Source organism: Tetrahymena thermophila (assembly GCF_000189635.1).
Source record: "Tetrahymena thermophila SB210 genomic scaffold scf_8254577, whole genome shotgun sequence".
NCBI lineage: Eukaryota > Ciliophora > Oligohymenophorea > Hymenostomatida > Tetrahymenidae > Tetrahymena > Tetrahymena thermophila.
Window position 1 is genome coordinate 1 of NW_002476348.1, and position 11,921 is coordinate 11,921.

General features: G+C 21.8%; 4 protein-coding genes across 4 annotated transcripts; 1 reads left to right on the forward strand and 3 right to left on the reverse strand. All coding sequences in view use genetic code 6, as the record gives it.

Annotated features, from left to right (window-relative positions):
* Positions 1-543: 543 nt before the first annotated feature.
* Positions 544-1,041, reverse strand: TTHERM_000664068 (ribose/galactose isomerase; the record flags this gene model as incomplete). The annotated part of the gene is made up of 1 exon (XM_012798597.1): positions 544-1,041. One exon carries the CDS (start codon positions 1,039-1,041, stop codon positions 544-546), a length of 498 nt encoding a protein of 165 aa, XP_012654051.1.
* Positions 1,042-1,623: 582 nt separating this feature from the next.
* On the reverse strand, positions 1,624-2,586 carry TTHERM_000664069 (hypothetical protein; the record flags this gene model as incomplete). Its single annotated transcript, XM_012798598.1, has 4 exons — positions 2,365-2,586; positions 2,141-2,298; positions 1,996-2,083; positions 1,624-1,773 (listed from the first exon to the last, which is right to left on the reverse strand). The coding sequence occupies exons 1-4, from the start codon at positions 2,503-2,505 to the stop codon at positions 1,624-1,626; spliced, it is 537 nt and encodes a 178-aa protein (XP_012654052.1). The 5' UTR covers positions 2,506-2,586.
* A 2,942-nt stretch (positions 2,587-5,528) lies between these two features.
* TTHERM_00664070 (hypothetical protein) lies at positions 5,529-7,313 on the forward strand (the record flags this gene model as incomplete). The annotated part of the gene is made up of 1 exon (XM_001020173.2): positions 5,529-7,313. Exon 1 carries the CDS (start codon positions 5,664-5,666, stop codon positions 7,311-7,313), a length of 1,650 nt encoding a protein of 549 aa, XP_001020173.1. The 5' UTR covers positions 5,529-5,663.
* A 1,799-nt stretch (positions 7,314-9,112) lies between these two features.
* On the reverse strand, positions 9,113-9,817 carry TTHERM_00664060 (small guanosine triphosphatase family (GTPase)-like Ras family protein; the record flags this gene model as incomplete). Its single annotated transcript, XM_001020172.3, has 1 exon — positions 9,113-9,817. The coding sequence occupies one exon, from the start codon at positions 9,815-9,817 to the stop codon at positions 9,113-9,115; it is 705 nt and encodes a 234-aa protein (XP_001020172.1).
* Positions 9,818-11,921: the final 2,104 nt, after the last annotated feature.

Consider the following 11,921-nt stretch of genomic DNA (forward strand, 5'->3'; position numbering starts at 1 on the left):
AACCCCAACCCCAACCCCAACCCCAACCCCAACCCCAACCCCAACCCCAACCCCAACCCCAACCCCAACCCCAACCCCAACCCCAACCCCAACCCCAACCCCAACCCCAACCCCAACCCCAACCCCAACCCCAACCCCAACCCCAACCCCAACCCCAACCCCAACCCCAACCCCAACCCCAACCCCAACCCCAACCCCAACCCCAACCCCAACCCCAACCCCAACCCCAACCCCAACCCCAACCCCAACCCCAACCCCAACCCCAACCCCAACCCCAACCCCAACCCCAACCCCAACCCCAACCCGATATGTTTAATAATTAATGAATTTAAAAAAAACCAATATCCTAAAAATAAATAATATTAACATTTTTATTTATCATTCTTTGATAATTAATATTAAATAAATTCGCTAAAATGATGATTAAATATCTTTTTCCATTCATAATTATGTTTATTAAAATCTATCAAAAATCAAATAAAAACAATTTATTTTATAATAACATAAACAAAACAGATAAACTTAATTTCATTTGATTTAATTTCAACATGTAGTTTATTAATGATTTTCAATATTAGTAAGCTTATCAACTCTTGTAGCATGGAATTTACCAGGACCTACCTCTAAATTATTAGTAAGGAAAGGTAGAACAAATTGTAATCCTGCTTTTTTACCAGTATGATCTGTTCCAATAATCATAATGTTAGCATTGTTATGCATTCTTGTCATAACTGCTAAGTAATAAGTTGAAACTAAACCTGCTCTAATTCCTTTATATTTATTCAAAGCGATAGAAGCTTCTAATCCTGATCCGCATACAATAATACCAAGATTTTTGTTTAGATCTGCACTAGTTTGCTTTGCTAATTCTTCATAGACTTTCATTTTTTGTAAAACAGTATTTTTTTCTTCAGGATTAGGTCTCAATACAACTATTTCAAATTAGTTATCTAATTCTTTTTAAATTGAAGCAACCCATTCTTCATAATCTTAACTTTCAATAGCTAATATAAGCTTATGTTGGTTTTGTTTATTATCCATTTTATTTAATAAATAACCTAATTTATTTTTTAGATTTAATATATTTTTATTATTTTTAATCTCAGAAAATCTTAATACTTGCTTAGTTAGATTTTTATAAATAATTACTTGTTTTTCTTAAACATATTAAATATCATGTTATGTTAAATTTAATGAATTTTATATGGTAAATTTAAGTAAAAAGCAACATAATACGAGTAATGAATGATATAATCACCTTTTAAATCATCAAATAATTTACTAAAATTATGCTTTTACCTATTTTACTAAAATCTTAAAACTACAAACAAACAGCAAAAAATATTTTAGAAAATTCAACAAATCTTAAATTTTAAAATGTGAATAATTAAAAACAAATATTGCAACTCAATTAACCAAATAAATAAAATGAAATTTTAAACTTAACTTTTTGTTAATAATATATGTTTAAAACATTAAGTTAGAAAAAATAATAAATTCTGTTAATGTGATTTAAAAATATTAATTGATTGAGGAGAGAATTCTAAATATATTTATAATAAAAATGATGACGATATAATTTTAGTTTAATAATATAAGTAATAAAGTAAAGTAAGATTTTATTCATAATTTTCCTTTCATTTTATTTTAAAGTAAAGTTTTGACTAAATCTGTTTGCCTAGTTGCAGGTGCTGCACTCTTATTTCTAATTGTTTTTGAACTAAATTTAATATCTGAACAGGCTTTACAATTTGTTTCGATTTAATGATTGCACTATTGTACATTTTTAAAATTAATTTAGTATTTTAAAGAATAAAATATGTTCGTTCAATAAATAAATAATTCATTTTAGTTTAAATTTTTAGATAATTAATTTAAAGATTTTTAGATAGATTTTAACAAATAATATCTGATTATTTATTTATTTATTTTTTAACAGCCTATTAGTTTCAATAATTAATGATTTTTAAGAGTGTATAATGGTTTAAATATTACTTTATTAAATGTTTCAAACATAACGATGTAATTTGGCTTCTATGATTTCTTTTTAGTGATCTTTACTTCTTTTCTTTTCTATTAAACTCTATTTTATTTTAGAAATAATTTTAACTTTTTGTAATAATCTAAAATAATTATGTACTATTTTAAATATTTTTATTGTTTTTCTTATTCAATTAAGGCATTATTTTTAATCATAAGCTCTAACAATTCACTATAACTCTATTAGGGAACTTATTTTTCTTCCTGAGGTGGCAGGTATTTCTGTATTAAATTTTTATCATACAATTTTTCAGAATCCTAAGATATTGTGAATAATGTAAATAAATATTATGAATTAAAGTCAAACTAAACTAAAAGCATTACATAATCAACTTTAGTTATATTTTCTCTATAAAGAGTGGGTTAAAGACAGGAGTAATTTCTATGATTTCTTTATCCATAAATCTTATCATAATTATCAAATTATCTTATGAATGGCTTTTTGTTTTGCTTTATGTCAATCATATCTAGTAGAACAATAGGTATGTATTTTAATGTATTCTATTCAGTTTAATATTTCAAATATTATTTGAATTAATAAAACAAAAAGTCAAAAACTATTTATTTGATGAAAAAGAAAGAAATTTTTTATCACAAATAAATAAAATCATTAAGTTATTTAACTTTAAAATTATTATTCATCAAAATAATCTTTAAAAATAAAAATATAAGGGGGGGGGGGGGGGGGTCACAGCAGGGACCCATTCATTTTTGAATAGAAATTTTTCATTCAAAAATAAATGAGATTTTTTGTTTTATATTTTTTCATTCATTTTTGAATGAAAAAATTCCATTCAAAAATGAATGGGTACCTGCTGTGACCCCCCCCAAATATAATAAAGTATTATTTTATTTTTTATCTTAAATTACATTTTTTACTAAAATCTAGATATAAATGTATAAGATCTTAAGAGGGTTATTCAGTTTAAGAACAAGACTAGCAGAAACTCTATAAAGTGGCTTTTAATTACTATTTTTTTATTAGCCTTATGTGAAATTTTAGAAATATTTACACCTTATAAATATGTCTGTTCATATCTGAACAAAAAAACATTATTTAAAATATAGCATAGAATTAAAAAAAATAAGAATCATAACAACTACAAAATATGTATGATTGATTATATAAAGCTTAGAATAATATGAAAGATATAAATAAAAAATTAATAAATTAAGAATAAAAATATACTGCATTACATTACATTAATTCATTTATTTATTTTGGAATTAATCAATGCAGTGTTTATATTAAGTAAATATATTTAATTATATTGAATCTTGAAATGGCTTTAATTATTATTTGATATTTAATGATATTTCTTTTATACTTTTTTCTAAAAAAGCATATTTAATTAACTTGATGATTATATTCCTAAAATAATCTATCTATATACTTAGCAATAAATCTTGAAATTTTTTGATTAAAAAATTATAAGATTACATTGATTAAGTTATTAAATATTTTAATGGCTTAATTTCTATATTTTATACTCTTTACTATAAAAAATCTATAAATTCCTATATTTTTTACTGTTCTTAGATCATTTTAAAGTTCTTTTAAGCTCCTTTATAGATATTAGAGACTAAGAAGTTAACCCTAGTTATAAAATAAATCTATTACAAGTTTATTTAAATAATAAAAACTAATATATTTTTTTTTAGTCTTATAATAATTGGTTCATTTTAAAATTTAATTTTATATTTAAAAATTAAATTATTATTGGAAATTTAGCATAAAAAAGATATATTCAAGCATTCTTAATAAAAAAGGTGCTTTGATACATTAGAATATAAGTAAGCTTCATAGAGCTTATACTTTTATTCTTCAATTCAAAAAATTTACAGAAATCAATTAGCAGATTTTATAAATAGTTCAAAAGATAAGAAATAACTTTCTGAGATAATTCCAAATAATTAATTTGAAACATTTCAAATAAGAATTAGTGAGCGATTGAGTTAATGAGTGAGTGATTAAATTCAATAAAATTAGTTAAAAATATAAATTCATTATTGTTAAATAATTTGATAATAAAAGATATACGTTAAGGTTTATTACAGAAGAATGGTGTAAAAATCATAAAAATTAATTGATTAGTCTGATTAAAAAATACAGAATTCATGATAATTAATATAACATTATTTTATTTTGTTTAATCTAATTTACAAATTCTGATTGATAAATAAATATTTTTGATGAAATTAGTTAAATTACTAAAGGTGGGTAATGATAAAATATAACATCTAACAATTTCTTTTACTGGATATATTGTTTTTTATAAAATCTAAACCTCCTAATTAGTTTTCAAACAATACCTGTGGATCCGATCAAGCATCAGATTGTAGAATATTGTAAAAAAATTTTTAAGCAAAATAATGCAATTAAAATAATATCATCAAAAATTTAAAGAATTTTAATCAGAGAAGTAAAAAAAAATTTGCGTTAAAGCTCAATTAATTTAAAAAATGTAAATGTATTTAACTTAAAAAACAACTAGTAAAGCTCTCTATAGTTTCCATAAATCAATCAATCAATTTTTTTATTTATGATATCAAACACATATTTAATATTTTTAATCTTTACACAATTACTTGGTTTGTTTTTTTTTTTTTTGGGAGAATCGATATATTACAATTAAGAGCCTTGAATTTTATATTTAAATTAATAACCCTTTTTGTGATAATCAATCAGTTGAATCGATCTGGTATTTAAATAAGCTATTGTTATTCACTAATAGGTCTAGATTAAAAATACTATTTGAAAAATTTACGAGCTCAAAAAGGCAAGCACTGTAAACTAAATAAATTTCAATTCTAAATAAAGTAAAGGTTATAAAATATTTGCTTAAATGCATTTAGTTGTTTTAGTTGAGTAAAGATAAAGCAATATTAGATAAATGTAATCAAATATGAAGAATTTTGTTTATGGAGGAGGAATAAATTTATCAAGGATTAAATAGTATAAAAAGATTGTTAATAAAGTTTATCAATAGAAAATTTTTATCTTACATTAAAATTTCACCAAAATGAAAATGGGGCGCAAATTGAAGAATTTAATAAGAAAAAAATAAATAAATGTTAACAAAATTAAATGAATGTAATCAAGATGATTAATTAATTAAAAATTTTAGAGAATGGCATAAGATTAGCTAATGATATATTAATCATTACTAATATCATATGGGTGGGTTTCTAGTAATTGAGGGTGCTTACATGAGATAAAAAAAAATTGTAAACAGATGAGATGGGTATAATAGGAATTAATTAAATCAATCCCTGACTCATAGTAATATCTATATATATATCATAGCAAATCTTAAATATAAGTAAATGTTTCATTCACAATAGATAAAACGCAACAAAGTAATTAAATAAATTAATAAAATTAGATTTTGCAATACTAAATTTTTTATAACATTATTAAATAAATTAATGAAGTTTTTACTTCATAAAAATTTTTGATTTCAAAAAAATTAATTAACAAGAATAAGACGAAAAACAAAGAAAAAAATTCATTTGTTTGTTCTCTAGTGTAAAGAAAAAGAAAATAAATAAATTTGTTTTTTCAAACAGCTTTCCTCTTCATTAAATTACATCGCTCTTAATTACATCTGAAATATTTATTAATGGGAAATTGTACTAATAAGTAGGATTCTCCCAAAAGTTTATCTTTAAATGGTATGCATAATTAAGCCTTTTTTGGGAAAGAATTTTTAAAAAATCAAAATGGAATATCAAAAGAGTCTTAACACAAACAAAGTATTATTAGTACAACTGATAACAATACTAATTCTATTGTAACGTCTTCTTCATTCATCAATATGCAGTAACACGAAGGAGCAATAAATGGGAAAAACATGATTAAATCAATATAACAATATAATAATTTAGAAGAAATCGAAGAGCTAGAATCTTCAAATTACTTTTAAAGCGAAATAAGAACTCTCTAAGAAGAAAATATTGGGTTTAGTAATCGTCTTATAAGCACTATTAATATACCTTCACCTGAAAAAAAATATCACGATTAACATATCTTAAAATAAAACTTTGCACACAATAACAGTCCATAATAAGATACTAAGAGTGCTGGTGTATATAACAGTAGTTAATTGTAAAGTAATAATACTAGCTTTACTTAAGAAAACTCTCCTACTAGGACAAATAGAAGCAATTTGTCTCCTAGATCAAGAGAAAAGAAAAAAACAACTTCAGAAATAAGAAATATTATTAAAATGCAAACTGAATCTTACTATCAAAGCTTGACATCTGAGGAATTAAATAGTATTTTACAGCAAGGCGAGAAAATGAACAGAGTTTTGCAACACTTTGAATTTTCAAATAATGATTAAGTCTTAGATTTAGTAAGAGATATTTACAACTCAATTATTAACAAAAAAAATAAATTATCGGAAATAGTTTTACCTGAGCATCGTGAAATGGTAATGTAATTCATTCATCAATCATACTTACTTCTAGATAGAGGAATTTAATAGTTATTGAAAACATAGAAGAGACTTATTAATATCACAAGCAGTAATACAGGAGTTCCAGTTAGATAATCTAATATGGAACTCTCTGTTTATACTCTCGAAGTGCTAGTAGAAGCATACTAAATTATCCAATATTTTTAATTACATTAGAAAAGCCATTCGTACATTCCTATGAATAAATGGTGGGCAAAGCATTAGAATGAGAAAGACCTTTCTAGTTTTAACAATAAATTTATAAGGCTAAGCTAGTAACTTAATGCAGAGTTTCAAGATATTACTCCTGGTCTTCCAAATAAAAACAAAAATATTACATATAGTAAGTAGAATTCGCAAATGTCTTCAAATCTTTCTGAAGATGGAGACCAAAGCAGCAGAGTCGCTAGAGAAGATGAAACAAAGCGAGATTCTCTGTGCAAATCAAATAATGGTATTCTTAATGAAAACTCTTAAAATTTAAAAAAAAAGAATGAAGAGGGCAAGGAAGAATAAATCAAAATATCTTCTTTTGATAAAAAAAATCCTACAAATTATCTGCCACTGAAATAAAATCCAATAATGTGTGATATTTCTAATGAGAGAATAGAAGAACATTTAGAAAATGAAGACGAAGAGGAAGAAAAGCATCAAAACACAACAAGTTTTTACAATACTTAAAATGAGTAAGAAAATGTCGAATCACTGAACGAATCTGACTTCCCTTGCAAAACGAAGATCAATCATTAAATTAAATCGATCAAAAACAACAACAAAAACTATTTAATTTAGATGAATAAAAAATTAAATTGACTCTAATATATAAATAAATCAAATAAATATTCAATCAAAATGACATTACAATCTAAACTAATTAATTAATTAAAATATAATATAAATAAGTCAATAAATAAATAAATTAATAAATACTAATTTTAATTAATTTCCAAAAAAATAAAAAGATATTCTTTCTATTCTACTATTCAATTAATTAGAATCGAAGTAAACCAAAACCACATTGAGTATTAAAGTGTAAGCAAAGCTTTCAATAAAAGATGTATTTCAACTAAAATTAAAATTACAATAACAAACTAACGTGCAAACTACTAATAAATAATTAATATATACTTGATAAAACAATCATTTTTAAATTTGCTTAAATGGACCTTTACTCTTTAATTTACATTTAGATAGAAACATACTAAGAAAATGGGCAAGCATATTACACTAAAAATTTAGGCTATTTTATGATGTCTATTTTACAAAAAAAAAAGATATAAAATTAGTAATACAGACAGAAAATTAATTTAAGAGATCATCTTCATTTTAATTTAATAAATTCTATCCAAATAAAGTTCTTCTAATGATAAGCAAAAAATTTTTACTTAATTTTTAAACAAAATCTTAATAAATAAATAATTTAGTCCCTTCAAATTAATCATTTCAATTAATCCAATACAATACAATAAAATAAAATAAGAAATTTATATTTAAAATTTGTAAATCCTTGTATATTCATCCATCGATGCATTCATTCATTAACTCACTACTTTTACTATCTTTAATAAACTTTATCCTTAGAAATATTTACAATCAAACAAAGCAAACACACTTAATTAAGCACTATTTTCAAATTACATTTAATGTGCCAAATTTATTTATAATATGTTATCTTAATATGAGCTATTTAGCAAAAGTATTTTGTTACTATGACTTAATAAAAATACGTAAACTAACAAGATAGATTAGTTCTACAAACTTTTCAATTAATTGCAAACAATTTTCGCTCTTTTGAATAATTTTGTATATCTATTCCACAAATTAAATCTTTTATAAACTAATTATTTTGGCTTTTTAAATATCAACAAAAATAAATATTACTGTTTAAATTATTGCATTTAGGCTTATCTATACTAATCAGAAAGCTAAATTTATTTCAATTCTTAATTTATTTTTGAAATGTAAACAAAATTAAAAAATATTTGTAAATATTACAATAAAAATTAGTTAAAGTGTAACAAAAAGATCTTAGTAATAGGATAACTAATTGAATTTAATATTAAAATATTACTTCATGAAAGCTAATTTTACAAGTTTTTAATGAATTTAGAAGAAAATTTTTCAATTTAAAACCAATTTTAGATTGAATGAAATACTATTATTTTTATTTAAAGTAATTACTAAGCTAAAAATAATTTTGAATGTTTAATTTAGATTGATGTTTTTGAAATAGAAAAGTAAATAAATAATTTTACAAAACAAAACAAAAAAAAGATAACACACCTATTTACATATATCTGGCTATTTGCTTACGCGAATTAATTTGGTAATAAAGTTTTTAATTATTTTTTTTTTGTTATCAACAGATATTAAAAGTATGAAGGAAGGAAAAGTTTTTAAATAGTCTTCAAATACAAAATTAATTTTAGAGAATTTAGCTTAAAATGTATTTTTAGATAGTTAATAAAAGCTTTAGTTAGTTAGGCCTATGATTTATTTTATTTTATTTTAATATAGAGTTGATAATATAATATAATATTCATTTTATTCTTTATTTTTTATTAAATTTTATTTTTAAAAGCATTTTCAGTTTATTTTTTTATCCTTTTTATTCAACAGCAGCCTTTCTTTTAAACTTCATTATTACCTTCTTACTATTTAATCATAATATCTTTGCTAGTTATTTTGACATTATTTAACTATGAAAGTTTTTTTGGTATTTGAGGGTTAGTAATTAGACTCACTAAGTGCTCAACCATCTAATCAAAAAGCTCTTCTATATTTAAGTAATTTTTTGCACTTGTTTCTAAGAAATTTACTCCGTATTTATAACTTAAATCTTTTCCTTCTTTTTCGCTAATCTTCCTTTAATCTTCTAAATCTGATTTGTTGCCTATCAGATAAATTAAATCTGAATCTATCCCATGTTGGTTAATTGTTGTCTATAAATATTATTCTGCTGATGCTAAGCTCTTAGGATTAGTTATATCATAGACACAAATGCAAGAATGCGCTCCTTTATAATGTGAATTAGTCAAAGCTGCAAATCTTTCTTATCCAGCAGTATCCCAAATTTGTAGCTTCACTATTTTACCAGAACTTGTTTTAATTGTTTTTAATCTAAAATCTACACCTATTGTTGACATATAATGTTCTGCAAATTCTCTATCTACGTACTAATTTAAAATGGAAGATTTGCCTACATTTTGCTGTCCTATTAAAATTATTTTAAAAACTAAGTCAATCTTCGTGTGTGGGGAATTAAAAACTCCAGCTTAAAGCTAATTTGAATAAACCCCACTATTTTCTTTTTACATTTTACTCTCTACTAAATATTCTTTTCAAATAAAGGATAGGATCAATTAATAATAAATCTATTGGTTGACTAATTTTGATAAAAAATTCTGATTGATTTAGATACTTATCAATCTAATCATTCAGGTAAATTAATTTAAATTATGTTTCTGATAAATTTATTTGTGTTATGAGAAAACCTTTAGTTTATTATCTTTTTACTAAATCCTTTATCAAAACATGTAAGCTTTTATCTATAAAACATAAAGTCTAATTTCTATTACTTTTAAAAAAAAAACTATTTAGAATTAACAAATTATATAAATATTAAATTATATTTGGAATAGGCTGGATATCCACTAAATGAATGTCTAATTTATTTTTCATATTCCACACTCAACATTTTTTAAAATAAAAAATTTATATACAATATTCGGAAATTTATTTAGAGAAACACAAGCAAGAAATTCAGTCAAGTACATTTTAAAGTGATAATATTTTATTATATATATCTAAGAGATAGAATTTCAAAAACAATTTATTTTTTTAATTTAAAAAATTATTAATAAGTATAAAATCTCAATTGATTTACAAAATTGACTAAATTTTTTTAATTTAAAATAATTCATAAAACAAATAAAAAATTTACAGCTAAAATTAAATAAATAAATAAATAAATAAGTTAATAAATAAATAAGTTAAAACTTATAAATTGAATCTTTTAAAAATAAATTTGAAATAAGTATATATTTTTTTATTAATTTATTATTATTAAACTATCCTGTCACAAACAGTATTGAATATTTAATTAATGTAAATTTTCAATTTAATATAAACAAAATTAAATAAAATAACTAATTAATTAGATAAATGAAATTATATTTTAAGAAATGCTAAAATAAATAATACAGGAGTTGAGTGAGTGAGTCTCTTCTTGTATTTTAAATATCCTTTTTTCTAATAAAGTTTATTTAGGTTAGATAGATAGATTGCTTAAATTTTTAATTACAATAATTTAAAAGACTTAAAATATAATCTTTATTAATATGTTTTTCAATATAAATTAATATAATTTGAATGAACCCTAAAAGAATTTATGAATCTAGAAACTATTAAATTATTTAAATAAAAACTGTATAAATATTGTTAAAATAAATAAAATTTAATTTTAATAAAGTCATTTATTTCTATTAAAAAACAATTTTTGAAAAATTTAGATTAATAATTATTTTAAAATTCATTTACTTCCTTTATTTTTATGAGATTAATTTTAAAAATAAACATATATAATTGGATCTAAAGGTGAAATTTATGGTTATAATTTAATTACTTGTAGATAATTATGATCTAATATCAAATAGATTTAAAATAAAGTCTTATGATTTTATGATTTATGAACCTTAGATATTTAATTGCAGTAATTAAAAAAAACTTTAATGAAATTCTTTATTTTATAAATTCAATACCTCTCTAAAAATTGATCTAATTGATATTAATTTAATACTTTTGATGATTAATCTACTTATATTGTTATTTTATTTATTTGATAAAGCTTTTTCATGAATAATTAAAATAGAGTTTGAAAAAATACTTTTGATTATTAGCTTTTACTAAAAAATGAATAATTGTTTCGCAATATATTAATTAATAGCTTTAGTGCTTTTTTTTTGTTTTTTATTAAGATTGATTTTAAAAACTAATTAAAAGGGGTTGGTACAAAAATTAATTAGAATTTATAAATTGAATAAATAAATTCATATATCCTTATAGTACTTAAAAAAAATGAGCAGTAGATTTTTAAATCATAAATACATTTTTACATAAAATTATTACTTAGAGCTTAATTTAATAAACATTTTTTGTTTAGTTTATATCTTATTTTCAAATTCAGCTAAACTTTGAATTATTTTTTAATTGCTTTCATTATATTTATCATAAAAAATTTACTAAATAAATTAATTTGGTTTATTTTAACAAAAAGTAATATATATTTATTTACCTTTTAATTTATTGATTATTCAATATACAAAAATTTTATGATGTTTTTATACAAAAAAATTATAAACAATAAATTATTTAACAAATTTAAAAAAGAATAAAACAACTTTTTCATCAAATTGATTTAAA